Genomic DNA, 26,122 nt, shown 5'->3' with positions numbered 1-26,122 from the left:
AGGAGCAAGCACGTACCCCCTGTGCCTGGTACGGGGCTTAGTGGAGATCGGCCAGCCTGCCAGGCCCCCAGAGGGGAAGGAAGGAAGCGGGGACCGACCTGAGCCACTCACTGAAGCTGGGGGGAGCACAGGAGCCTGGACCCCGACCCCACAGGACAGGACCCCCAGGTAAACCCGTGTCCACTGTCCCGCGGCCTTCACTGGCTTGGTGTGGCTGTGTTCTCTTAAGATGGAACAGCTTTGGGGGCAGTGTCCCGGGGCCGTCGCCCAGGCCGGACACAGTCCAGCGCTCACCATGCCACGCGAGCAGTTGGGGGCGTGCGGGGTGTGAGCCCACGAGCGTAGTAAACACTGGCCCCGGTCCTAAAGGGCAGAAGCAGCCACTAATGTTCTGGACAAATCCTTTTGTCTTTTGGCAGGTAACACAGGGTGGGTGGGAGACTTGCCCAACAGACGGGAGGTGCTTCAGGCACGGCACTCAGCAAGTGCTGTCAGCCCGGGCCGGGCGGTTCGGGATGGGGACCCACGGGGCTCTCCACCGGCCTGGGAGAGGGCCCACCATGCTCCCAGGTGGAGGGAGGTCCCGGGAAGGTGCCAGGCAGGGCAAGGAGTGGTTCCTTTTGACAAGGCCACTTGAGCCACAGCCCACTGAGGGCTCCACCAGAGCCAGGGGCAGTTCAGTGTATCTTCAGGGGCCCAGGACGGCCAGCTAAGGGCCACGTTCCCGCCTGCCCATCCTGGTCTGGGCCAGAGGGCCAGGCCTGGGGCTCTGGGAGAGGTGGGCCCGGTGCGCCGACAGTCCAAATGCTCAGGTGTCCGAGAGCAGCCGGCCAGCCTCTGGGTGCCCCCCGCTGCCCACGCCCTCTCTGCGCCCGGCAGAGGCCTGCTGGTGTCCGTCTTCGGTGTTCTGAGAGTCTGGTGAGGAAGGAAGACCCCTCAGCTGCTGGGTGTCCAGTGGGGCGGGCCCAGGGAAGGGAGAGGTAGCTCATTACTGTGAACAGGGGACAGACCTGGTGGCTCTGGGTCGAGGGCTGGGGAAGCAGGGCGGCGGCGTGTGTGCTGCCAGGCAGGGCCTCCAGGAGTCGGCCTGGCCAAGCCCTCATGCCTGGCTGAATCGATGGGCCTCGGCAGAGGGTACCTGCCCCACCCTAAGGACTGTGGCCAGCCGAGGGCCGTCGGAGACCTGGGCCAGTCCCCTCCCAGGACAGGGAGAAGCAGAGACCCAGAGAAGGCAGCGACGGGGCACAGCGACAGCCCTCCACCTGTCCGCATATCAGCCCCTGCCCCTCCCCGCCCTCTGCCTTCCCCACACCCCACTTACTCCGGTAGGAGCCGCCCTGGGCCATGGAGGACAGGAGCGCTGTGCAGTAGTTGACCTGGAGGAGAGAGGCGTCCGGGGCAGCCCCAGGCCCTGCTGCCCCGTGACCCTCCCCTCCGCTGGCTGTGCCTGAGGGAAGGGGTGTGGCTGTGGAGTGTGGACAGTGAGGGGTCTTGAGTGCAGGACCCACTCCAGGGAGGGCATGTGTTTTCCAGAACCCTCTCCAGGGAGGGCACAGTGTCTCTGAAGTTGCTTGTGGGGACCGGGATGGGTAGTGGACCTCCCCAGGGCCTCAGCCCGCCCTGGGCGCGGGGCTGCGGGTGAGGGCCCCCTCTCAGGAGAAGGGCGCGAGGTCTCCCTGTCTACCTGTGACTCCAAGTGCTTGATGCGCTTTTCTTGCTCTCTCAGCCCCCCGAGGTACTTGGCCATGATGTCCACCCTGTGGCAGAAGCTGGTCGGTAGAGGGCGCTCCAAATTCCCAGATGCTCCCCATCCTCCCCCGAGGCCCTTCGGGTGGGTTTGGGGTCCCTGAACCCTCTCTGGGTGGGGTGCCCTTTTCTCTCATTCCCAGGTCTGGGTACAGAGAGCCCTTCTGAGCCCTCCCTGGGAGCTCCATGGGGGCTGAGTTCCACGGGGGCAAGAGTTGGGGACAAAGGCAGGCAGGGGCCGCGGGCGCCTGGACAGCTGGGATGGGCCATTTTGGGGGGAGACCCAGAGGGCGGGGGGAGGAGTTCCACTCGGGAGACCCCAGAGCTGGGAGGACACCCCCTGTATTGGCCCCCCCGTCCCCCAAAAGCAGGGCAGGCCAGGCTCCTGCCCCTGCCAGCCGCGGTCTGCCCAGCTCAGGCAGGTGCAGGGCTGCGGGTGAGGGCCCCCTACCCTCAGGTGACGGGCAGGAGAGGGCCCGACACCCCGCGCCCCACTCGGGGTCCGGCCCTCCCTTGGGAGCTGTGCAGGGGACACAGACGCTTGCCCCCAGGCCGGGGGTCCCGGGGCACCCGCGCACCTGTGGGCGGTTTTCCTCAGAACCTCCTCCTTGCTGTCCTTCCTCTGTCTCTCCAGCCTGCTCAGGTAGTTCTCCTTCTGAACCGTCTCCCAGGTGACCATCTTCTGGTCCAGGGGCTCCGCCAAGTCTCTCTCTGGGAAGGTCGGGGCGGCACAGGCTTGGCCAGAGCCTGGTGGGCCTCGGGGCCAGGGGAGCCCAGGGCCAGGGCAGCGGGCCTCAGCCACCACGGCTAGCCCGGACTGTGAGGTGGAGAGAGGGGGACGGCCCCCCTGCAGAGAACCCCAGGCTCAGCCCTGTGCCAGCGGCTCTGGGGGTTGGGGGGGGTGGTTAGGGAGGGGGCGTGGCCTCTCTTCGCCTGCCCACTGGGCACATCGCCCATCCCCCCCCCGCCCCCCTGCAGTCCGGGGCAGCCAGCCCTGTGGCCTCACCCAGGCGCGCCCGCCTCTGCTCAGCCCCCTTCTGGAAGAGCCGCTTGAGTGCCAGGCTCAGGTGGCTGAGGAGGATGAAGGGCGGGGCCAGGGCAGGGCGCTCGTGGTACTCCGCGATGAGGTGGTAGCGCTGGAACTTCCAGAACATGTCCGCGTTGCCCTGCACCACCTGGAACGTGTAGCTGTGGGGCCGGCGTGTGGGTGACGGGGACACACAGGCACCCCCTCTCCTCCCAAGCTGTTGCCAGAGCCGGGGGGCACCCTCTTCTGTGATCGTCTCCGATCACTGACTTCCCTCTGCGGGTGTGTCTGGAATGGAGTCCACTCAGGCCCCCTTCCGCTCTCCTGGACAAGCCCGGGCCTCTGGTTCCAGAGGGGACGACCCTCCCCCTGACCTTCCCTTCCTCGGGGCCCTGCCCTCCCTCTGCCTGCAGCCGGGGCCTGGCGGAAGGGGAGCCAGTGTTTGGGGTGACCCCTCACACTCAGGCCTTTCCCCACACAGGCCCCAGCCCCTCCCGGGGGTGGAGAGACCCCCGCAGCCCCCGGGCCGGAGGGATGAGCAGGTCTGGGCCGGGACAGCCGGGCCTGGGGGCGCCCACGAGGGGAGAGTGGGGGTGGGGGCACCTGAACATGGCGATGAGTAGGTTCATGAGCAGCACGTTGGTGACCAGCAGGAAGGTGACCAGCAGGAGGATGACCAGCCAGTTGGCATAGAGGTTAGGGCAGGAGGCTGAGCCCTCTTGCAGCAGGGGGTGTAGGGAGCAGTTCACGCGGGCTTCTGAAACGGGAGTGGTGTGGTGGGGGCGGGGCGGCCACAGGGGCACCCTTGGATCTGGAGGGCCTCCCCCTAGGGCTGGGGCCCCCGGGGACGCAGCCCCTGGCCGGGTGACCAGCTGTCCCGGTTGACGGGGGGACCGTCTGGTTTAGCACTGAAAGTTCCCGTCTCAGGACACCCCAGTCCTGTGAAACCAGATGGATGGTCAGCCTGGGGGCACTGGTCCACTCTCCACCTCCACCTGACTGGGGTCATGGCCAGGGCCACACATTCTGAGGGCAGAGCCATTTGGCAGGTGGGCACAGAGGACCCCAGTTTATGCTGGTAGTTGTGTGGATTCCCCACCTCCCCACACCAAAGGCTGTGCTCAAAGCTGGTTTGGAGAAAGCTGCCCTAGACACGGGTGACCGTGTCTCCCCCTGCAGGACTTCTCAGGGCCTTTATAACACTAAGGCCTGTCACATGGCACCCAGCCGGGGGGCGGGGGGGGGGGCGAGTCTGCATCACCTCCAGAGCTCATCTGGCCAGGCCGCCCTTGGCACTGATTGCTGCAGGCACTGTGGACACGGCATCTCTGGGCCATGCCAGCCCAAAGAATGTTCTCCAGGCAGTGGGAGTGAATGCTGGGTCTGGGAGCAGGCTGAGCCTTGCGCCCTGGGCAGGCACGCCCTGGGGGGCCCGAGGATCACACCTCTGGCCCCTCACCAGCCAGTCCCCTCCTCACGCTCATGGGATGGGAGGCAAGGAAGGAAGGAGCAGATATCAGTGGGTGAGCACGCAGGCCGTGTATGTGCCCATGCGCGTGCCCGTGTGGACGCTGCACACGCCCGCACGTTCGGCTGTGTTTCTGTGGCTGCCCCTCCTGGTCTTTGCTCTGTGACCGAGTCCAGGTGACACTGGGGGCCTCTGTCCCTCTGTCTACACCTGTGTGCCCGTGTCCCCACTGTGCACATGTGTCGGGCCGGCAGGGGCTGTTTTCGTGTGTCCGTGGCTCCCTCTCTGGGGGGAGGCCCTCTCCTAATGTCCCCCGAGTCAGTCTGTGCCAGGAGCCCACGGTGAGCTGCGAGCGTGCAGAAGGGGGTGGGGAAGCAGCATCTTCCCAGACCCTGCCCCGCCCTGGCCTGTAGGTCTGCTCAGGGCCGATTCCGGACCCTCCTCTCTCCCCTGCGCCCAGGCTCAGGAGCAGTGAGACCCCTGTGACTCTCAGAGGCACCATGAGGCCAGGCTGGAAATTAAAGTGTCCATGGGTCTGGAGGCCAGACCAGGAGCTCTGCCCCAGGGCTCCCTCCTGGCACACGGGGACCGGACGGCAGGGCGGGCGGGCGGGGGGGGGGGGTGCTCTGGGCTCCGGGACCCCAGGGTGCACACGTTAGTGAATCACCACAGCCCTGCCCCGCGTGGTGGTGTGGCCCAGAGGCCTGAGCAGACAGGAAGCCCAGGCCCCGGGAGGGGAAGGGGCCTGCACAGTGGGCTGTGCCCTGACCTGGCCCCAGTCATGGACTTTGTGCCACAGCCTGCACTCAGGCCTTCCCAAGGCAGCCCCCGGGGCTAGGACCGTCTACCCCCCACCCCTGGAAGTCTGCACACCCTCTGCCCTCCCCTGGTGGCCCCGGGAGTGACCCCACCCCTGCCCTCCTCCAGAGGGTCCCTGCAGTACAGGGCTGGGCAGGGGCCAGTGGGGAGGGCAGCCAGGGCCTGGAACACTCCGGATGAGCAAAGGAATCCCAGCTGGGCGGTGGGGGGGGGGGGGGGGGAGGGAGGGGGGAGGTGGTGCTAAGAAAATAGTCCGAGGAAAGGGGCTTTCGGAACAGCCCGGTTAGCTGGTTTCCACGGTGGCAACGCCCCTCCCCATCTTGGCGGCTCGGGTCCGCTCCCCTCACACTCTCGCCCCACTGACAGACACTCAGTGCGTGTGGCGGGCACCCGACCTCATCTCACTGGCTCCAGCGGCTGGGGCCCGGCCTTAGACACCATGTGCCCGGGGGCGCCCTGGAGCCCCGGTGGCCCTGGTCCGGCACCAGCCTGAGTGAACGGCCCCTGGTGCTGGCTCACCGTCCTGGAGGGGCTGGTTCCCTCTCCTCCTCCTCACCGAGTCCCAGCCGTGTCGGGGGCTTGCCCCCCAAGCCAGGGCTCCCCTACACCTACCAGCCCCCACGGCGGAGCGGCTCTGCCTCCCACACCGTCCCCACGGTCCTGGGACAGTCTCGGAACCTATGCTGGCTGGCCCTCGGCCCCGCACAGAGGCCACCTGCAGACGGACGGGAATGGCCTCGGCCCTGCCCCCGCGGCACCTGCCCTGGCACAAACCATCCCAAAGCAGGCCGCCTTGCAGCCTCCTGGTGCCTCAGTTTCCAGCCTGGGGCCCACAGGGAAAGGTCTCTGTGACCAACAAAAGTCCTCCCGGAGCCGCCCCTGGGCTGGGCCCGACCCTGTGCAGGTGTGTGGGGCCTGGGGACTGTCCTCGGGGGCCTCCCCATCTCAGCCGGCTCCTCTCAAGGGCCCCACGTCCAGGGTCTTCTGAAAGGAGGCTCCGTAAACTGGACCCCATCTGACGGCACCGTAGGAAGCGGGATCTTGTGTCCAGCTGGCTCAGGGACACGCCCCCCCCACCCCCCCCACCCCCAGGCAGGCTGCGTGCTGACCATCGATCTCGTCCAGCGGGATCTGCCCGAAGATCTGCAGGTAAGGCCGGTAGAGGACGCGGCGAAAAACCCACTCCAGGCGGCCGTCGTGGGGGTGCAGCAGGGCCTGTGTGGTCACGCCGTAGGCCACCAGCCACACACTCAGGAAGAAGAGGAAGAAAAAGACGTCCTTCATCTGGGGGAAGAACGGAGAGTGTTAGCGGCCGCCTGGGGGGGGGGGGCGGCGTGCTATTTCACCAGCTCCCCCACCCCCACCCCGGCCCCCAGGCGGGACCCGGGGCTCACCATCCGCTCCACAATGATGATCTTGGGGCCCAGCTGCTTGTGGATGGCGAAGATGTGGATGAGTCGGAGCGTGAACACCATGAAGTCCACGGCGAGGACCGCGCGACCCGCCTCAAACACTGAGGGCAGCATCCTGGGGTGGGGGCCGTATTGGGGGTGCTGCTAGTGCCCAGAGAGGGGAAGGAGCTTCCCCCAGGACACACAGCATGGGGGCCAAGGACAAGCCGGGCCTTCTGAGGCCTTCCGAGGCTTCGTCCTGAAGCCAGCCAGCCCAGCGGCCCACCCGAGGGGCCCGCATCCCAGGCCTTTGGGCCCCAGAGACCTGCAGGTGACGCCGACGACGAACAGGAAGATGGCCACCATGTCGCACTTGTTCCAGTGGTCTTCCACGTAGAGGGTGAGCTTCTTCACCAGACTCGTGTCCTCGTCCGTGAAGAATCCCTGGCAGAGGGCAGGGGGCGGGCGGTCCACTGACAGCTGGCTGGGGACGCCCCGCCCCGTCCAGGCCAGTGGGAGCCGGGGGGGGGGGGGGGGGCGGGCGGGGGCGCAGGGCCCACCACTGACCTGCCGGATCTCTTCCAGCACCAGTGTGAAGACCCAAAAGTACAGGGTGACCTCGGGCCCAGACGGCCCCAGGGGAGGTGGCCTGAAGTCCACCAGCAGGACGTAGGTGAACAGGAACAGGAAGGCAAAGTACATGACCACGTTCCCCAGGAACACGGTCACGGGCGCCCCCCAGAACATCCGCCAGCGCGTCAGCAGGAAGGCAGCACGTGGACCTCGGTCACCCCGAGCCCTTGGTGCCCCGGTCAGCGCGTCCTGCCTGCGCCGCGAGGAGAGACCATGGGCGGCGGTGAGGCCGGCGGCAGGGGCCCCACGGAGTGAGTCCAGCCCCCTGGCCGGCCCGCCCCACGGCCCTCACCGGCTGCCTGGGCTGCACAGCAGGCTCCTCTCTGAGTCCAGGCCGTCCAGCTCCTGGAGGCCCTCGGGGACCGTCCTCAGCAGGGCCTCCTCGCTGTGAGCACGGGGCACCCTCAGGGCCCGCGGGAAGAGCACCAGAGCACCCAGCCAGCAAAGGAAGCACAGGGGGCCCTGGGGAGGGATGTGGGCGGGGTCTTTGGCCAGTGGGCACCCCCCCCCCCGCCCCCAGCGGCTGCCCGCACCCAACAGACCTGAAGGTGATGAGGTTGGTGTAGATGAGGGCCGGGCAGAGGAAGGCCCCCAGCAGCCGCAGGATGGCCGTGCCCGAGGCCATGTTCCCCCACCAGATCTTGGTCAGGAAAGCCTGAAATAAAGGCACAGCCTCCAGGCCCCCCCCCCCCCCCCCCACACCTCTGCCCATGCTGGGCTGGACACCGGGCGTGCCCGTCAAGGCTCAGCTGAAGCATCGCCCACCCCCCCCCCCCCGCCTGCCATCCATCCTGGTGGGGACAACCTTCAACGGGGAGGCCAGGTTTTGGGGTCTGGGAGGGCTGAGCTGAAGAGGTAGCACTTCTGCTGAGACCCCAAGTGGAGAAAGGGCTGGCGACAGCAAGAAGGTGGCCAGGCAGGTGCCGTCCAGGAACCAAGCAGCCCCTGTCCTGCACGGCCAGGACATGGAGAGCAGTGGGGGGGGGGGGGGGGGGGGCACGGACACGGAGAGCGGCGGAGGGGGGAACCCGGGGCACCTCCCGTCTGCCGTCCGCTTTGCCCCTGACGGCCTTCCCCGAAGCCAGACCCTCACCTGCACCCCGTCGTGGGCAAAGAAGGCCTTGGTGTCGGCCTCGGTGGCCAGGTGCAAACAGGTGGTCCTGCTCCAGCAGCGGTTCCGACGCACCAGCAGGGCGAAGGCGCGGTCCTCACTGCTGCGGTAGCACTCGGAGAAGAGGCCTGCCCGAGGGCGCCGGCCGCCCACACTCGCCCATGTGTCCCCTCCCTCCTCTGCCCTGCGCCCGCTGCCCCCCCCACCCCACCCCCCGGGGGCTGCCGAGACCTGCCCGCCCGACCTGCCCAGGACCCTTCCCTCCCCCGTCAGTCACCCCAAACGTCCCGAGGGGTAGCAGGACCCAGTGTGTGCCCAGGGCCCGGGGTACCTGTCTGCCCCGCCCCGGGCCCCGCTGCGCCCCGCCAGGCCAGTGGCTCACCCAGGGCCAGCTGCTCGTACTTGGCCTCGCTCCCGCCGCGGCCCCCCGCGGCCCCCGCCTCCAGGTGGGACATCTCACGGAGGATCTTACAGGCGGCCAGAGCGGCGGCCACCCCTTCCTGGCCCTGGGAGGCGGGGTCTGAGGAGGCCGCCCGCCTCGCGCCCACCACGCCGCCCCTGCCCGGCTCCCCCCGCCTCCCCCCCCCCCAGTCCGGGACCCACCCACCATGGCCCAGAAGTAGGCGGCCATCTCGTGGCGGTTCTGCAGCACGGCCCAGAGGAACAGGTCCCGCCACGGGTTCTCGCTCTTTCGGTTCAGGTCCAGCAGCCCCTTCCGGGCCTCGGGCCGCCCGGCCGGGCCCCGCTCCTGCGGGACCGGGCCGTCAGCGTCCGGGTGGCCCGGCCCCGCCCCGCCTCGCCCGGCCCGGCCCGGGCCCGGGCCCGGGCCCGCTCACCGCCTGGTAGAGCCCGCGGCAGGCGTCGTGCAGGAAGTCCTTGAGCAGGCGGGACACCTCGTGCAGGGAGAAGGCGGGCGGGCCCTCGGGCGGCTCGCGGGCCTGCGGGGCGCCCAGGCGGGCCAGCGTCAGCCGGCCCTCCTCGTGCTTGCGCCGCAGCAGGTCGAAGAGCAGGCTCTTGGGGGGCGCCGAGCGGTACAGCTGCTGCAGCCGCCCGAACGTCAGGAAGTCCGCCACGTCGGCGCCGTTGTCCACGAAGAGGCGCACGAACTCGGGCTTGTCGCTCACCAGCGCGTCCATCATCACCTCCTCCAGGTCGCGGGACTGGGGCCGCCACCCGACACGCCCGGGGCGGGGAGAGGGGCCGAGTGAGCGGGAGCCGTGGCCTCCCTGCCCCCCCCCCCCCCCCCCCCCCCCGCCTCGGCCTCGTGGGGCAGAAGGGGCCCCATCCGGCGGCCCTCGGGGCGCCGCCTGCCCCCAGGCCCTCAACTCGGCGCTCGCCCCTGTGTTGGCCAGAGGCGAGTCTCCGGAGGCGTCGGCCGGCGGGTGGGCGGGCGGGCACCTTCCACTCCACGTCCCCGTTGAAGATCTCGCTCTTGGCGATGTCCACGCGGTCCCAGGCCACGGCCAGCTTGAGCTCGTCCAGGTAGTCCTGCGCCTCCTGGCTGTGGCTCTTGCAGGCTGCGGGCAGAGCGGGCGGGAGGTGAGCGGCGAGCCCAGGGCCCCTCGCGGTGGTCTTCTGGACACGCAGCCCTGGAGCCGTGGCCCGCGTCACGCCCTCTGAGTGACGGCGAGAGGCCCACGGCATCGCAAGGTTGTCGGCAGAAATGATGGCTCCCGGGACCCCGACGGGACGGGGTGAGTGGAGCCGGGGGGAGTGGATGGTCTGTCTGGAGGAGTTTCCAGCCCCCCTGCCCCTCCCGGCCTGGGTCTGTGTCTGGCTGCCCGAGGTCAGGCCCTCGGCACGGCGTGTCTCTGCCATGAAAAGCCTTTCGAGGGGCAGCCGAACAGCAGGGACAGCACAGTGTCTGTCATAGAGGAACAGAGACACAGCGCGGTCCCTCCGCTCCGTGGAGTGTCCCTTGGCCCTGGAAAGCAGGGAGGCACCAGCAGGCCACAGCGTGGATGCTCTTCAGAAACACGGGCTCAGAGGAGGGCGCCGAACACCGCCCACGGCGGGAGCCCACGGATGGGAAGGGCCCCAGAGGGGCAAATCCGTCCACACAGGAAGCGAGCCGGTGGCCACCGGGGGCCAGGGAAATGGGCAGTGACTGACCGGTGCCAGACTGCCTTTGGGGCAATGCAAACGTTCTGGAATTAGACACTGGGGATGGTCGCACAACTCGCAAATGTACTAAAAGCCGCTGGATTGAACGCTTCAGTTTCTTAAATTACAGTAAGACATGTCAAACTGAAACTTGTCGAGCACAGAACACTGGACAAATTTGCACAGAAGCCAGGGCCGTCCCCGTGTCGTTCCAGTTTTGTTACATGTGCTGCTGGAAAAGCGAGCACTGGGCCCCGCACGCAGGCACAGGCACCCAGGCACACGCTCACTCACACAGGCACACGCCCGCACGTGACACACACAGGTGCATGCGTGAGTACACGCACACACACACACATGCACGGCAGAGGGGTGCCATCCCGGGAGTCCTGGCTGCTGATTGACGTGGTCCCTGGGCGGTGGCCCGGCCCCATGCACGTGTCAGATCCTGGAGGGTGAGGCCCAGGACGGGGCGGGTGCGGGAAGCAGCCCTGCACAGCTGGTGCCCCCGCTCACCCCTGCCCCTGCGCCCTCACCTTTTATCAGGGCCTTCAGGATGATGGTGTCCAGCTCCTCGGAGCCCTCCTGCTCGAAGTCGTGCACGGTGAGCAAGTGTGGGTGGGAGGTGATGTTCTGCAGCTGGGACACCGGGACAAAGGCCCTGAGTGGCCCTGGGGGCAGGGGGCAGGCCAGGGGCCTGAAGCCAGAGCGGGCTTGGAGGCTTTGTTGGGGAAGGGAGGAGGCTGGGCCCTTCCTTGTGGACAGGGGGCATGGAGACGCCCAGCAGGACTTTCCCCCGGGGGCGGCCCACCCGGGAGGGGGGCCTCGTCCTGCGGGGGGCCCCTACCAGCTGGGTCCAGTGCACGACATCCTCCCAGCACAAACGTTCTCCGGGAAACTTCTCTTTGAACTGCTTCTCCACCGCCTGGGGCACCAGGAGGTGGGGCTGGTTCACGAAGGCAGCCAGCACGTCCGCGATGCCCCCTGAGCCTGCCAGGATCAGCCACGGGGCAGCGTGCTCCACGGCCCTGGAGATCCTCTGAGGCGGCGTGGCGGGGAGAGTGGACCCCGAGTCAGCTCAGGGGCCGCCCTGGGCCCACGTGCCAGAGGTACCCCGTCCCAGGCCGGGGAGGGCCCTGCAGGAAGCTGCAGCCCGCCAGGGGGCTCCCGCCAGGCCCCCACCTCCCTCTCCTGCCCTACCTCCAGGGTGCTGGGGTCGCCGTTGACCAACAGACAGAGGACGGGGATCTCGATGCTGCTGGTGCCTGCAGACAGAGCGCCGGCCAAGTCCTCCCAGGTGTCCGAGCAAGTGGGGACCCTGGCACCCTCCCCGTGGGGTGGGCACCCAGGCCGCTGGCCATCACCCCCAACATTATCTAGGGAGACACCTGCCCGGAGGCTTTTTCTAGTGAAGTGTGGGCTCCAGGCTGCATATCACATACAGACACGAGCCCCTTCGCTTGGGGACAAGGACGCCAGCCCCGCACCCCACTGCCCGGTAGGCCGCTCACAGATATTGAGACACAGAGGAACGTAAGTGAAGTGAAACACTCAGTCCCTGGCTGCACCAGCCACGTTTCAAGCGCCTCTATTCCCGTCATGGCAGAAAGCTCTGCCGATCGCCCTGCAGGCCCGCGGGAGCAAACCAAAGAGTAGGGGAGGGGCCTTGGTCACCTTCGCCCCCAAACGTTAGCCGGAAACGAGACTCCCGACGCGGGAGGACGCTGGGGAGGCAGGGAGCAGCGGGCCCCTCTGACTCCCAGAGCGGCCTCCTCATTGAATCTAGGGGACAGACCGGTGCGTGCCGTCCAGGCTTCAGCGAGCCGGAGCCCCCCACCACCGACGTGGTCTAAACGCGGCCTCGACCGTGTTTTTATTCTTAAAGAATACTCAGTTAACAGATATTTAGGCTGTTTATAAATATCGTAGGCAGTTATATATCGTGTGTATAAATTTTACTTACGCACTGGTATTTCTTAATACTAGAAACCCAGCTTTCAAACCCACCTCTGGCCACAGTCACATCCGTTCCTTGGGCAACACTGCCCTCTGGTGGCAGCGTACCTCGTGGCTAGCTTGGCTGGTAGAGGAAACCAGGCCTTTCAAAGCTCGCAAATCCGTTTCCTTCCCAAGCCCCGAGCCCCCCCACCCCCGCCCCTGGGGAGCCCCGGGGCGGGCGAACAAACCAGCAACTCTGTCATCCAGCAGGAATGTCGCTGCCCGGCGGGGCCAAACTCCTAGCTGGCCCCCACCAACGCACTGACCGCTTCCCATCCCAGACCCCCAGAGGCCAGGTCTCCACACTCAGGCACGCTCAGTGCCTTCAGCCTGGAATGCGCACACCCCGCGTCCCCATGACCACCCCCCCACCACCTGCCCTGGGACAGGTCTCACCCCCATAGCCGGTTCTCTGCTCCGAGATGTGCTTTTCCAGCCTCAGCCGCAGCTCCGTCGGCCCGTCCCCCTTCCCGGGAGGCCCAGGCTCCACCAGGACGAAGTAGGCGTGGTTGTTGTCCAGGGGGCAGAGGGGGCCCCGGCTGCTGCCTTCGTCCGCGGGGTAGTGGACAGGGCTGTCCTCCTGGACCTCCACCCCCCCCCCCCACCACCGTGAGCCCTAAATGAGGGTTCTTCTGCCCAGGCCTGTCCCCACCCCCAGAGGGAGGGAGGGCCGGGCTGCCAGCGCCTGGGGCCCTGGGGCGTGGCGGGGGGGTGGGCGGCCAGTGGGTCCTCTGGACAGAACCCGGGCCGTGGGGCTGCCAGGCCCTGCCTCGGACAGACTCTGGGCGGGGAGCAGAGGCCACTTGCCGGGGTCACCCAGGCTTGCGGACTGGTGTCCGGATGGGGCCTGGGTCCATTGGGAACCAGTCCTGGGCAGGGCCCTGGAATCCAGGTCCCCATGTCTGGTCTGCGCAGGCTGCGAATCTGGCAGACCCCTCCCCACACTGCTCCCTGAGCAATGCTGCCACCTGCTGGCCGTGTGCTGGGCTCGCCCTCCTCCCCCTCTCCTCTTCCCCTCCTCCTTCCTCCCTTCACTCCTCCTCACTTCCTCCTTCCCCTCCTCCCGCCTCCACTCCTTCTTCCTCCTGTCTCCTCCCTCCCCTCCTCCTTTTTCCGTCTCCTGTCCTCCTCCCTCCCCTTCTCCCTCTTCCCTCCTCTCCCTTCCCTCCTTCCTCCTCTCCTTCCTCCTTTGCCTCTCCCTCCTCCTCCCCCTCCTCTTTCTCCTCCCTCCTCCTCCTCCTCCCTCCCCTCCTCCTCCCCTCCTCCCTCCCCTCCTCTTCCCCCCTCCTCCCTCCCCCTCCCTCCTAGCCCCTTCTCTTCCTCTTCCTTCCTCCTCCCCCTCCTCCCTCCTTCCCTTCCTCTCTCCCCCCTCCCCGTTCCTCTCCCTCTTCCCTCCTAGTCCCTCTTCTTCCCCTCCCCCCTCCCTCCTCTTCCTCCTCCTCCTCCTTCTCCCTCCTCCCCTTCTTCCCTCCCCTGCTCCTCCCACAGCTTCACTTCAGTATCTCGGTCCTTCAGGTGCCTGCCTCGCTCCCTGAGCCTGTGAGCCCCCCAGTGTAGGAGCTACTCTGTCCATTGCAGGCCTGGCATGTGGAGGGCGTCTGGTTTGCCAAATAACCAGATGGTGGGGTGTGGTCGGCCTCGGAGAGAGCACCGGTGGCTTACTCGGCGTACCTCCTACCCTGGGGTGGGTATATCTGGGGGCCACGAGCCCCTCCCTGCCTCCCAGGCCCAACTTGCCCGGCGGCTCGGCGCTCCAAGACGGACGCTTACCCGGGCGTCATCCAGAAGCTGGTGGTGCAGGACGCGGCCCAGCGAGGCGATGCCGATGGCCACCACGCGGGCCTTGGTGGACGTGCTGGCCAGCGAGTGGTCACGCACGGCCTGTCCCACGTACCGGGCGAGGCCCACACGGAGCGCGCTGGTCAGGATCCAGGCTCCTAGGGCAGGGGGCTCGGTGTGCCCAGTGGGCTCGGGCCCCCAGACCCGCCGGAGCCGAGGCCCCCCCCCCCCCCCCACCGCCTGCAGGTGTCGGCCGGACCCGAGCCCGGGAAGGTTGTTCTGAATCACGAGGCCCTGGCCTAGTTGGCTGTGCAGGCCTCTGCTGCACAGCAGTCACCTCGCGGTGAGGCGGTTCGGAAACCCCATATCCTTCTGCCGGCTTTTCTGCAGGCTCGGCGGGCCTGAACATAAATTAGCCCAGTAACTGGGTTCAGACCCCACGACCGTCCAGCAGGCGGCTCCCCTGAGGCAGGCGGAGGGTGCGATGGGGGCCCGCCCTCGGGCGCGGGTGCAGGGGGGGCTGTCTTGCCGAGGCCCGCAGGGTGGGCTGCGCCTCCCGGGGGGGGACCCCGGCCCCCCCCTCCGCTGCATCCCCCCAGCTGCTCCCGCTGCAGGCTGCAGGGGGGGAGGCACCGGGCAGGGTCTGGGGGCTGTGTGGCCGGGGCACGGGCTCCGGACTGTGCGAGCCGTGGGGCCCTGGCGGGGCCTCACCTGTGCTCTGAGCCGCCTTCACCAGCCCCTTGCGCAGGACGTCCCGCAGCCAGGACCTCACGGCGAACGGCCGCTCCTCGCCCGCCAGGGACACCACGAGGTTGGGCACTGGCAGCTGCCACTCGGCCAGAAGGAGGTCAAAGAGCACGGAGGGGGCCACGCCGCTCGGAACCTTCACGAACTACAGGGTAGGGTAGCCTGCAGCCTCAGGGCGTGTGTGTGGGGGTGGGCATGGGGGTGCTGGGCATGGGGGCGCCAGGGGCACTGGGTTTGGGGGCACTGGGCATGGGGGCACCAGGGGCACTGGGTATGGGGTGCTGGGTGTGGGGCGCTGGGTATGGGGGCGTCAGGGGCACTGGGCATGGGGGCGCTGGGTATGGAGGCACCAGGGGCACTGGGCATGGGGGCACCAGGGGCACTGGGTATGGGGCGCTGGGTATGGGGGCACTGGGTACGGGGGCATAGGGTTTGGGGGCACCAGGGGCACTGGGTATGGGGTGCCGGGTATGAGGGCACCAGGGGCACGAGGCATGGGGGCACTGGGCATGGGGGCACCAGGGGCACTGGGTATGGGGCGCTGGGCATGGGGGCGCTGGGTATGGAGGCACCAGGGGCACTGGGTATGGGGCATTGGGCATGGGGGCACCAGGGGCACTGGGCATGGGGGCATCAGGGGAACTGGGTATGGGGCGCTGGGCATGGGAGTCACAAGGAGGTGGGGAGCAACCAGCATCAGGAGAGAGGCCGACCCCGTTTAGATGCAGGGTGGCAGCAGGAGGCCAGGGCGCAGGTGGGTCCGGCCTTCACCTGACTCCTGTCTAGGCCTCCCTTCCCTCTCCGTGGTGGGGCGGGGCGGGGCGCACAGAGGAGGGGCCCTGGACGTGCTGTGCATGGGGGTGGGAGGCGGGGGGGCCAGAGGGCTGGAGTCGGGTCCTGGAGGCTCTGACATCGGCCAGGCTCTGGAGGGCAGCAGGCGCCCAGCGCTCAGTGTTCGGGGAGAGACTGGGAGCTCAGCGTGGGGGGTGGGGGGCGAGCCTTCGCACGGCGGGGGCGGGGGGGGGGGCGGCCCCTTACCTTGCCTCGCTTCTTCCCAGACCCTCCGAATTCGATCTCGCCCCGGCACAGGTCCCGCGCCCACCCACGTCCGGCAGCCCTGGGGCTTCCCCGGCAGGGACCACCGGCACCCCACATGAGGACCTCTCTGCAGGGACAGAGCCGACCTCCGAGGGCGTGAGAGGCAAACCCTGTCCCCCTCCCTGCAGGACGCCAGCGGCGGCCTCACTGGGGAGGCCACCCCCCCTCCCCGCCCCCGCCAGTGGCCGGTCCGCGCCACGACGTCCACAAGGCCCCCTCGCAACCCGGCTTCAGCTACTGGAGCCTCCCACGTGCCCCCTACCCAGTGGGGTGGGGGGTGGGGGTGCATCTTAGCCCCTCCACCCAACTCCGGGCCCTGCTACTCACCCCCCACCCCGGGGCGCCTCGGGCCGGCCTCTCCCGTCAGCACTTCTGCACAGGCTTTGGTGGGGGGGTGTCCTAGAAACCCCAAAAGTCTCTTGGGCTTCTGGACAAGAAGCCTGTCCCCCGCACCCCCGTTGGCCCCCGGACGGGGATGGACACCCTGGTGTGCCTGGGCAGAGAGGGGATGTGGGTGAGAGGGTCAGGCTGGTGCACACGGCTCAGGTGCAGGGGCCCCGGGAGAGGGGGGCCGGGGAAGATGGCGTGGGGGGAGTGACGGACCACCTCTCCTTGCCAGGAGGCCGGGCGGGGAAGGCCCTGCCCCAAGCTCTTCCCCCCCACGTTCCTGGCCCGCCCCCAGGCCAGGTGCCCCTCGCTGCATCCGGACCATGTCCCTGCGGCCAGCAGCTCCACCCCACTCGGCAGGGACTGAAGGCTGGGGGCCCAGGACTGGCCCATGTGACCAGGAGCTGGGTCCCAACAGCCTGCCTGACTGCCGGCACCCCCAGTGTCTCCCCCACCCCCAGCCCACATCTCCCTGGTTTTCTCTGCCCCTGCCCAAGGGCCCTGGATTCCAGGACAGGTGAGCCGCCCTGGCCAGTCTCCCCCACCCTGGGGTCCACGGCCACCTGTCCAAGTAGGGGGCGTCGGCAGACCCCCTGCCGCTGAGTCAGTTCCCCAGCCTGTCCACGGTGGCCCCACCAGCCCTCTATCCCCGGGAGGCGTCCTTTGGTAAAAGGCAGCTCCCCGGCCAGGCCACCCTTTGTGTCTTGGAGAGGGGCCACCAGCATACAGAGGAAGGGGCAGCGGTGGCGGTCACGGCCCCACAGGTTTGACAGGGACCTACAGCCTCACACCCTCCCCCACCCCCACCGTGTGCCCCAGAAACCCAGGCCCAAGTCCTAACTCCCAGCCCCCATGAATGGGGCCCTCTGGGCAAATAAGGTCTTTGCAAACGTGGTCACGTTAAGAGAGGACATTAAGGTGGCCCCTGACTGACCCGGTGACTGGTGTCCTCATAAGAGAAAGGGAGGAGCCCAGCGACCGCAGGCAGAGACTGGAGCGATGAGGTCACAAGCCCAGGAATACCCAGAGCCCCAGACGCTGGAAGAAGCGAGGCAGGCCCCCCTCTCGACGCTTCAGAGGGCGTGCGGGCCCCTGACGCCCCGATTTGGGAGATGCACACCGTGAGCTCCTCTGTTCCGGCCGCCGTGGACACGGAGGCCCGCAGAGCCGGGCGAGCCTTGCTGGAGCCAGACCCCAGGCCGGGGCCGCCCTGTGTTTGGGCAGGGCCGGTGTCCTGGGGGCGGGTGGGATGCAAATCCTCCTGACTTCCACCCCCCCAGAGCAGGAACCCGGGCTGGATTTGAATGTGGCCTTTCCAAGCTGGGGATTATGGACTTTTAATAGGAGGCTGGCGTCTGGGGACAAGGCCCGGCCATATGCGGGTATTACCGGGGCAGCTGTGACCAAGTCCAACAGACCTGGTGGCTTAGAGCTGCCCCTTAGATCTGCGTGCCCCCTGCTCAGGAGCCCGAGGGCCACACTAAAGTGTGGCAGGGCCGTGCTCCCCCGAGGCTTTAGGGAGGGTCCCCCCCCTCCCCTCCGGTTCCTGGGGGCTCCAGGTGTCCCTGGGCTGTGGCCACGTCCCTCCAGCCTCAGCCTCTGTCCTGTGTCTCTGCGTCCAAATGTCCCTCATCTCGCAGGGACACCAGTCACTGGATAGGGGCCCACCTTACCCCCTGTGACCTCACCTTAACTAATTACACCTGCAAAGACATGATTTCCAGATGAGCCACATTCTGGGTTTCCGGGGGACGTTCCTCAACCCCCAAGTGCAGGTGGCGAGGTGCAGAGTGTGTGTGCCTCGCTGGGAGGGTGGGGGCAGGACAGGGACCTCGGGGCTGCCGTCTGGGCACAGACCTCCCTCCCACCAGGGGCCTGGGGTGCCGGCCGCCTGGTAGGGTCCCCTCTGGCCACATCTGGGCGTGTGCCCTGTAAGCAGGACGCGCACAGCCCAGGGTGTGTGAGCGTTTGGGGGCGTGGGGCCTGGACAACTTGGGTGTGCTCAAACCCCGTGAGCCTGAGGCTTGCAGTCCCAGGGAGGGGACCCGGTGGGGACGGCAGCAGGCAGCGTCTGGAGCTCCTCCTCCCTCCCTCCCCGGGCCCTCTGTCCTCCCGATGGGACAGGCGGTCCTGAACAGGAGTGTGGGACGCCAGCCTTGCCTCGCTGTGACCACACCCACCGCCCCGCACCCCGCACCCCAGCCTGGGGGCCGTGCCGGGCTCCAGGCAAACGGGCCTCCAAGAGGGAAGGCTATGCAAAGAGGCCAGATTTGCATGAGCAGCTGTCCTTGTTTCCAGAGGGGTGTGGGGGTTCGGGGAAGCTGGAGGGGGTTCCTGTATGTACAACCCCTGGTCGGAATCTCACCCCATGCCTTGTTGGGGAAACGGAGGCAAAATCTCCAACCCTGGCAGCAAGGGACCTGGGGGCTCTCGCTTGGGGGGCAAAGGGCCACCCCTTCCCAGAGGCCATCAGGAAAACGGCCCCAGCGTGGACGCAGCCTGGTACCCAGGCCCCAGGGGTCCCAACCCCTCCCCCAGCTGCGTGACCACGGGCAAGCCCCTCAGACTCTCTGGGCCCAACCCCTCCTCCACGAGTCTCAGGGAGAGACCAGCAAAGAGAAGGCGCCAGACAGACCCCCGCCCAGCTCAGCAGGCCAGCGGTCAGTGCTGTGGCCCCTCTGTCCCCCGCGTGAGGCCAAGCGTGGAGGCGGTGGGTCGGGGGAGGGCAGCGTGGGTGAGCCTCCCCGCCCAGACAGGCGCCGCTGGGAGCCCCTGCCTCCTCTCCCGACTGCTTGGGCAGACGCTGCCCCAAACTCCAGGGCCCGGGGCCTCGGGGCCACCCGCCAGCCTGGACCCGCCCCAAGCACTGGCTTTCGGGCACCCCCTTCCCACCCCCCTGCCTCAGACAGAGAGGCTGTCCTCCACCATCCGGGAAGGCAGAATCCTCTCCAGGCTGCAGACCAGGGGACGGGGACCAGAGTGAGGGATGTGGCCGGGGCCCCCACCCGGTCCCACCTGGAGGCTGGCAGCCCTGGGCACCCACCTGCCTGCCTTCTCCCCGGCGCCCTGGCATGCGGCTGCCGGCCAAGGTGCAGAGTGCAGGCCACCCATCGGGGCGCCCGCCCGCCAGCTCTCTGCTCCTCCTCTTCCGCCTGGCACCCGGGCAGCCAATGCCGTGCCCGGCACGGGCACCACCTGATCTCTGCACAGCGGACCCACACGCCTGCCGCGGCCTAAGGCCCACCCCCCGGCCCCGGCACTGAGGGCCAGCCTTTCCCCGCCTGACCTCGGGCACAGCTACAGGGGGCCCCACGTGGGGGTCGCTGCCAGGCCACCTTGCTTGTGGTCACGCCCCCCACCGGCTGTGCCCCGGGGCGGCCTGGGGCCTGGGGCAAGTCCCGTCTGTGTCACACCAGACGCACCTGGGTCTCTCTGTCCAACAAAGGGGGTGGCTGACCCCAGGGTGCGCAGCCCAGCTGTGTCGTGGGGGACCGGCGGCCGGGGACTGCCCCTCCCCTCCTGGGCTCGCACCCTGCGTATCTGTCAGGCTCCCCATCCGCTCTGGGCCTCTGTTTCTCTGAAAAATGGGAACCTGAAAAGCCTGGCTTCTGAGAGTTTGTGGGTCACACCTGAGAACAGAGCCTGGACGACACTTCTGTAGGCCCCTTCCCCAAAGAGACCCCCAGGACCCCCCTCCCCAAACCGCCTCCCAGGGATGACTCATTCCCTGAGCTGGGGGACGGGTGGGGGACAGCATCCAGGCCCTGCCCTCTGCCCCCACCCCCACCTCCACCGAGGCCTCTCCAGTCTGACCTGTCAGCCACCAGAGGGCGCCCCAGGACCGCGAGCAGAGTCGGGATGGCCGAGGAGGTCCGGGCAGTGGAAGCCAGCTTTGCCCCTGGACACACAAGGGCTCAGATCACGGCCGGGGCCCATCCCCTAGCTTTGCTGGGGGCCTGCCCAGGGAGGATGGGGCTTTCTGAGGTCCTTCAGGAAATAAGGGGCCCCAGGTAAGTGGAACCCACAAGCCCTCCGGGCCGGCGACCCTGTGGGCCAGATTCTGAAGGGGAGCGGCGGCGTGCACCGGGTCAGACTACAGCCCCGGTAAGATGGGGGGGGCGTCTGCTGGGCCACTCCCCAACTCCGAATGACCAACCTGGGCTCACGCCCATCCTGCCAGCCTGGGGCCTGGGCCGGCTGGGGGTCCTGCCGGTGTCGGGGGGAATGGACAGTGAGGTGGTCTCCCCAGCCCCTCGAGCTCGTGGGGCACACGGTCTGCCCCTCACGTCCTCTGTCCCTGTCCTGCCCCTCTGTCTCTGCCTCCCGGACACCCTGCCCCAGCCACCCCAACCCCGTATCGGGCCATGCTCCTTTCCTGCCTACAACCTTCCATGGCTCCTATTGTTGAAATAGAACCTTAACCGGCCCATGGCCCCTGCCCTGCCCCTGCCCGTCCCCCCGCCTCCCTCGTCTCCGCCTCCCCACCCCTGCCCATCCCCCACCTGCCTCTCCAGCCATCCGGACTCTGCTTTGCTCCCTGTCTCCCCCTCCCTTCTGCTGTCCCCCTACCTCTACCCGACCAGCACTGGGTCCTTCCCTGGGTCTCTCTCCCACATTTCCCGGTGTTCTCCGGGGAGCCTGGCCCTCTGAAGTGACCTGTCACGTACTTGTTTGCCTCGGGTCTGCTTCCTGGTCAGACCTGTCAGCCTCTGAGTCTGCCGCCGTCCCCACCCCGGGCTCAGAACCAAAGCCGTCGGGGAACAAAGGAATGAGTGGGGGGCTCAGCGAGCCTGCGGGGCTGTGTCTGGGCGCGAGCCGCCGTGGGGCCAAGACAGGACAGCTGGCAGGTCTTAGTGCCTGGGACAGGCAGGGTGTGGCCAGGCTCGGCTCAGGCTGGGGCGCCTCCGGGCCCTGGGACCCACCAGCGCTGTGTCCCTCTGTGCGGGGAGGGCCGCCCCAGGACCCTGGGACCCGCCGGCCCTGGGACCCGTCTGAGTGGGCCTTCCTCACCCTCACCACAGTTGGCCCCGGACGGGATTGGGTTCACACGACACCTGCTTTTGGGGGAGAGACCAGGTCAGGGAGGGAACCAGCCCCCCAGGCCTCAGACCCCGCCCCAGAGCAGGCCGACCCCAAGGACCCACAGAGGCACAGCCACGGCCCCGGAGGGACGCAGGGGTGGAGGGTGTGGCCCTAGAGGGGTGGCCCTCCCCGGGGTGCTGGCTGCCACACCGGCTCTCGTGTGCGGGGAGACTCGGCCTCTGCACCACCTTTGCTCTGTGTCGTAGCACAAAAGCCATGACCCAGAGAGGGCCCCCCGGCCCTGGGTCTCCTCCTTCCCCAGGCCTCCCTTGGGTCTGCATGAGGCCCCGACTCAGGGACCCTCAGACAGGAAGGGTCACTGCCCTGGTGCTCATGAGGGATGCCCCCTCCGGCTGCTCCCAGCAGGAGAGGGCAGGGCAGGCTCTGGGGGCCAGGACCCCTGACCGCAGCCTCTGGGCTGACCCGGGTGCCCACAGTGGAGGCCAAACACCCAGTTTAAGGGCCACCCGTGCGGCGCAGCCCAGACTCGCACCCTGCCGTGAAGCAGAACCGGGTCTCTTCCCCCGGCTTTCTGGAGCGGCACGAAGGAGACACGCCCACCCGTCCCCTCCGAGGCGCTTGGCGGTCAAAGGCGGACCTGCAAATACAGGAGTGCCTCCCGCAGCAGGCGGCCGTGCAGAGGTGTGGAGGGCTGGGCCCAGGGAAAGGGTGCTGTGTCCCGCACGTGCGCACACCCCTGTGAGGGGGCAGGGCTGCCGGGTAACGCTCCCTAACAACCGGGTCCCCGTGCGAAACACAGACGTGACTCCACTGCCCGTGGGCTGTGGTGTGTGTGTGTGGGGGGGGGGGACAGTGTCCTGAGCAGAGCCCTGCGTCCTTGGAATCTCTGGAGCTCCCTCCCCCACGCCCCGCGCCCCAGGGCCCCAGGGAGGTGAGCGTCCAGGGACCAGAGGGTGTGCTGTGCACCCGCCAGGTGTCTTCGGCCACACAGGTCTTGTCCTACAGGGGCAACTGGAGCTGCGGAATGCGGCATCGGGCCCGAGGACCACAGCCCCGCCAGGCCTCAGCTGCCCCCATCCTTCCTCGTGGCCTCCAAGAAACCAGTCCCCCTCACCGGGCTCTGCGAGGGTTGTCACACACGGGCCTCTGTGGACTCCCCGCCTCTTGGCCCCGTGGTGCTCCCACCCACACACCACCCCGCACCCCTTCTGTCACCAAACACGTCAGCACTGTGCCGGGTGTGAGGCGAGACACAGACAATGAACAATGAGACACGTCGGAACTAAAGAAAAGGGAGAGGGGCTCTTGGGTGTCCGGCTCTCGATTTCGGCTCGGGTCGCGATCCCAGGGTTTTGTTGAGCATGGGGTCTGCTTCGGACTCTGTCTCCCTCTGCCCCTCTCCCTGCTGGCTCGCTCTGTCTCTCTCAAACATTAAAATAAGATAAGATAAAATAAAATAAGATAAAAGTAAAAGAAACACCGAAAATAGTTGTGGAAAAAGTGATTATAGGATTTATTTGAGCAGGTCTGTCTATGAAGGATGACCCATTGAGAAGGTAACATTTTGCAAACGACTGAAGGAAGGGTGGTCCATCTGCCTGTCATTCATTCGCTTACCCTCCCCCATCCATCCACCAGTCCATCTGTCCATCCATCTGTCCCACCACCCATCTGTCTGTTCATGCATCCATCTAACTGACCCATCAACCCACCTGTCATGACTCCTCCATCCATCCATCCATCCATCCATTTATCCCTCTATCTACTCATCCCTCTATCTGTCCATCCAACCATCCATCCACTCATTCATCTATCCATCCATTTCTCTGTCCACCCATCCACCCGTCCATTTGTCCATCCATCCATCATCCACCAGTCCATCTGTCCATCCATCTGTCCCACCACCCATCTATCTGTTTATCCATCCATCTAACTGATCCATCTACTCACCTGTCATGACTCATCCATCCATCCATCCATCCATCCATCCACTCATTCGTCTATCCATCCATTTCTCTGTCCATCCATCCATCAATCCATCTATTTATCCCTCTATCTGCTCATCCCTCTATCTGTCCATCCATCCATCCATCCATCCATCGATCATCCACTCATTCATCTATCCGTCCATTCTCTGTCCATCTATCCCTCCATCCCTCCATCCCTCCATCCATCCATCCATCCATCCATTTATCCCTCTACCTACTCATCCCTCTATCTGTCCATCCATCCATCCATCCATCCATCCACCTGCCCGCTTTTCCACTAACCCTTCAGTCCATCTACCCTCCCATCACCAGGCATCAGTCCATCCGTCTGTCCTTTCCTCAGTCCACCCACCCCCCCATCCATGCACCCATTTGTCTCTCCGGCCACCCACTCAGCATTCACTGCCTTCTCTTGGACACCTGGACTCACAGGAATGAATGAGTCAGTCCCAGCCCTCAGGGTGCCCACATGGCTGGTGAGAACGGCTCTTTCACAGGCGCTGGGCAGCTGTGGGGGGAGCAGGGGAGGGGCCGGGCAAGGCACCGTGTATAGCGTGTCAGGTTCTCATGCGGTTTCTCCCTTGGTCTGTGTATCTCACAGACAAAATCACCATCCTCCCCCCCCCGCCCCGGGGCAAGGCCTGGCCTTCCGCTCATCTGGTCTCCCCCACACTGTAGCCAAGCAAGACTGGGAACTCAGTAGGCGCCCAATAAATACTGGCTGGGCGACTGAGTCATCCCTGCTTCTCTCTCCTCCATTCATCCCATTTTGCTGTTGGCTCCGCCACCTGGCCTCCCTGCCGGTCTGTGGCCCGAACCTGCTCACCTGCCCCGCTCCTGGCTGAGGCCCAGTCTGGTTCTGGCTCCGAGACAGGCCCCAGGGGCAGCTTCAGAGGGCCCGCCTGTTGGCTGGAGTGCCAAGCCAGCAGCACTAGCCAAGTGGACAAGGACCCTGGCCAGGAAACCGCCTGCCATGGCCTCAGAGGACTGGGGGCAGACCACCTAGTCCTGGCTTCCTGCCCTCCATTCTCCAAATGGCCAGGGACACCCACCTGAGTCTCCAGCAAGGAGGGGCCTGATAGCTCACCAGATGCCCCAGGAGCAGGCCCTGCATGAACCTCGAGGGGGCACAGCAGCCTGCTGACGGGGCAGGGTCAGCTGAGGCCGTGTGCAGTGGGCGTGGGCGGGGGGGGGGTGCCCCCAGGGCCCGACCTGGCTCGGAGAGCCCCTGACTGTCCCCTGTCAGGTCACACCAGAAAGCAAAGGATGAGGGCGAGAGCCTGAGGAGCACGTTTTCGGGGTGATGTCACCAAAGAGCACCAGACCGCACATCCTCGCAACGGTTGGATGGATGGTTTAGCATAAAATCAAATCTCGATTTTTCAAGTAGTTGGTGCAAATTCCCAGCAAAGGTATTATTACACGGCCCTGCCAGCTGGACGCTGGCCCCAAATCCCAAAGCTGACTTTTCTGCCCAGGGCGAGTGCTGTCCGGGGCCCCTGCGAGGGAGACCACGCCAGGCTCCAGCCGCCTTGGACCCTCGTCACCGGGACTTTGGATTCTCGGGGCTGGTCCCGAGGACATCCTCTCCGAAGGGGAAGGACGCTCGAAGGCTGGGGGGGGGGGGAGGCGGGGGGGACCCCAGGGTTCTTGCGGTACAGTCACAACATGCTTCTGAAGCTGAACCCCCAGCACGAAACCAGTGCCGGGGCCCCAAACTCATGCAAAACGTTTGCTCCATCAGGAGAACTATGGCTGAGCCCCAGCGAGCAGGCAGAACGGCCGTCTGTGGCCACCCTGGGCCCCGGCCCCAGAACGGGGAGCGGGAGAGGAGCTCGGGAAGGCGGTGATGCCTGGTGACCTGACCTCGGACCACAGAAAACACTCGGGGAGCTCCCCGCTCGCCCACGGGATGCCGGGCAGGACTCCGCGTCCCGGCTGGGAGGGGTGAGTGTGGGCGTCTGATTCTGCCGGCAGGGCTCAGCCGCAGGCAGGCGACCGCGTGGGCGGCCGGCTGGGGTCCAGGTATGGGCCTGCGGGGGGCTCCCTGCCCCCAGCTCTGACCGTGCCGGTCTCCCTTCTGAGCCCTTCTTTCCTCCGACCCCACCAGGTCTGGTTGTTGCTTCCAGGCTGCCCTTCCAGGAGGGCGGACGGGGTATCTCCGGTCCCTTCGTGGTCCAGCACAGCCCGGGCACATGTGTGTGCCAGACACGCACACAGACAGGCAGAACACATAGGCGTGCCCACGCGCCCCACAATGTGCTTGCACACTCGCGTGCACATACATGCACGTACACACGTGCATGCACACGGCTCCAGCCTCGCGCCTCGGAAGGGAGAGGGGCAGAGAGCACAGGCGGCAAGTGGAGGAGTAGGGCGGGGGGCCGTCCGTCCGTCTCCTGCCTCCGAGGTGCCCGTGCGCTGACGGTGCGTCCAGCTCAGTCTGTCCGGCTCGGCTCTGGGACCCGCCAAGGCAAGGCCTCTCGCTCGCCAAGCCGGGCACACAGTGGGAACCGGTCACGTCTGTGGAGTGACGTTCACACGGCCCAAGAGGGACACAGACGTGGGCAACTCAGGAAGGACTCCCCTCTGGCCTCTGTCCGAGTGCGGTGGCCAAAACTTGGGGGTCCTCAGTGTCCCCTGTCAGGAAGGGCGGGGAACCCACTGAAATGCCGATTCCTGGGCCCTCCCTAGACCCACTGCGTCTGCGTCTACACTGGGAGTCCCAGGCGACTCGGTGTCCAGGGGCCGGAGACCCCTGCCTCGGGGGTGCTGTGCCCACCG

General features: G+C 67.0%; 1 protein-coding gene across 4 annotated transcripts; it reads right to left on the bottom strand.

The window, feature by feature from the left end:
• Positions 1-384: 384 nt before the first annotated feature.
• On the bottom strand, positions 385-19,442 carry TRPM5 (transient receptor potential cation channel subfamily M member 5). 4 transcript variants are annotated; one of them, XM_047823630.1, is made up of 26 exons: positions 19,351-19,442; positions 16,248-16,319; positions 15,861-15,987; positions 14,787-14,967; positions 14,067-14,233; positions 12,693-12,882; positions 11,499-11,563; positions 11,146-11,337; positions 10,835-10,937; positions 9,594-9,712; positions 9,032-9,355; positions 8,803-8,943; positions 8,578-8,701; positions 8,178-8,323; positions 7,627-7,739; positions 7,377-7,469; positions 7,019-7,277; positions 6,777-6,895; positions 6,455-6,587; positions 6,170-6,344; positions 3,377-3,530; positions 2,753-2,934; positions 2,325-2,457; positions 1,685-1,757; positions 1,322-1,376; positions 385-915 (listed from the first exon to the last, which is right to left on the bottom strand). In XM_047823630.1, exons 1-26 carry the CDS (start codon positions 19,416-19,418, stop codon positions 809-811), a joined length of 3,615 nt encoding a protein of 1,204 aa, XP_047679586.1. In that variant the 5' UTR covers positions 19,419-19,442; the 3' UTR covers positions 385-808. The 4 variants fall into 4 exon arrangements, with proteins under 4 accessions (XP_047679586.1, XP_047679587.1, XP_047679589.1 ...); XM_047823631.1 differs by having other exon boundaries at positions 12,693-12,876; XM_047823633.1 differs by having other exon boundaries at positions 16,248-16,413; positions 19,351-19,419.
• Positions 19,443-26,122: the final 6,680 nt, after the last annotated feature.

Source organism: Prionailurus viverrinus, chromosome D1, assembly GCF_022837055.1.
Source record: "Prionailurus viverrinus isolate Anna chromosome D1, UM_Priviv_1.0, whole genome shotgun sequence".
NCBI classification, from domain to species: domain Eukaryota; kingdom Metazoa; phylum Chordata; class Mammalia; order Carnivora; family Felidae; genus Prionailurus; species Prionailurus viverrinus.
The sequence above is the reverse complement of the archived record's forward strand: the minus strand, read 5'-3'. Positions and strand labels throughout refer to the sequence as shown.

Coding starts and splice junctions, on each gene's coding strand:
- TRPM5 (XM_047823630.1), bottom strand. CDS start 19,418: ATGGGTGGCCTGCACTCTGCACCTTGGCCGGCAGCCGCATGCCAGGGC. Junction 14,234..14,786: donor GAAGGCGGCTCAGAGCACAG/GTGAGGCCCCGC, acceptor CCCCTGCCCTAG/GAGCCTGGATCCTGACCAGC. Junction 7,470..7,626: donor ACCAACCTCATCACCTTCAG/GTCTGTTGGGTG, acceptor CCGTGCTCACAG/CGAGGAGGCCCTGCTGAGGA.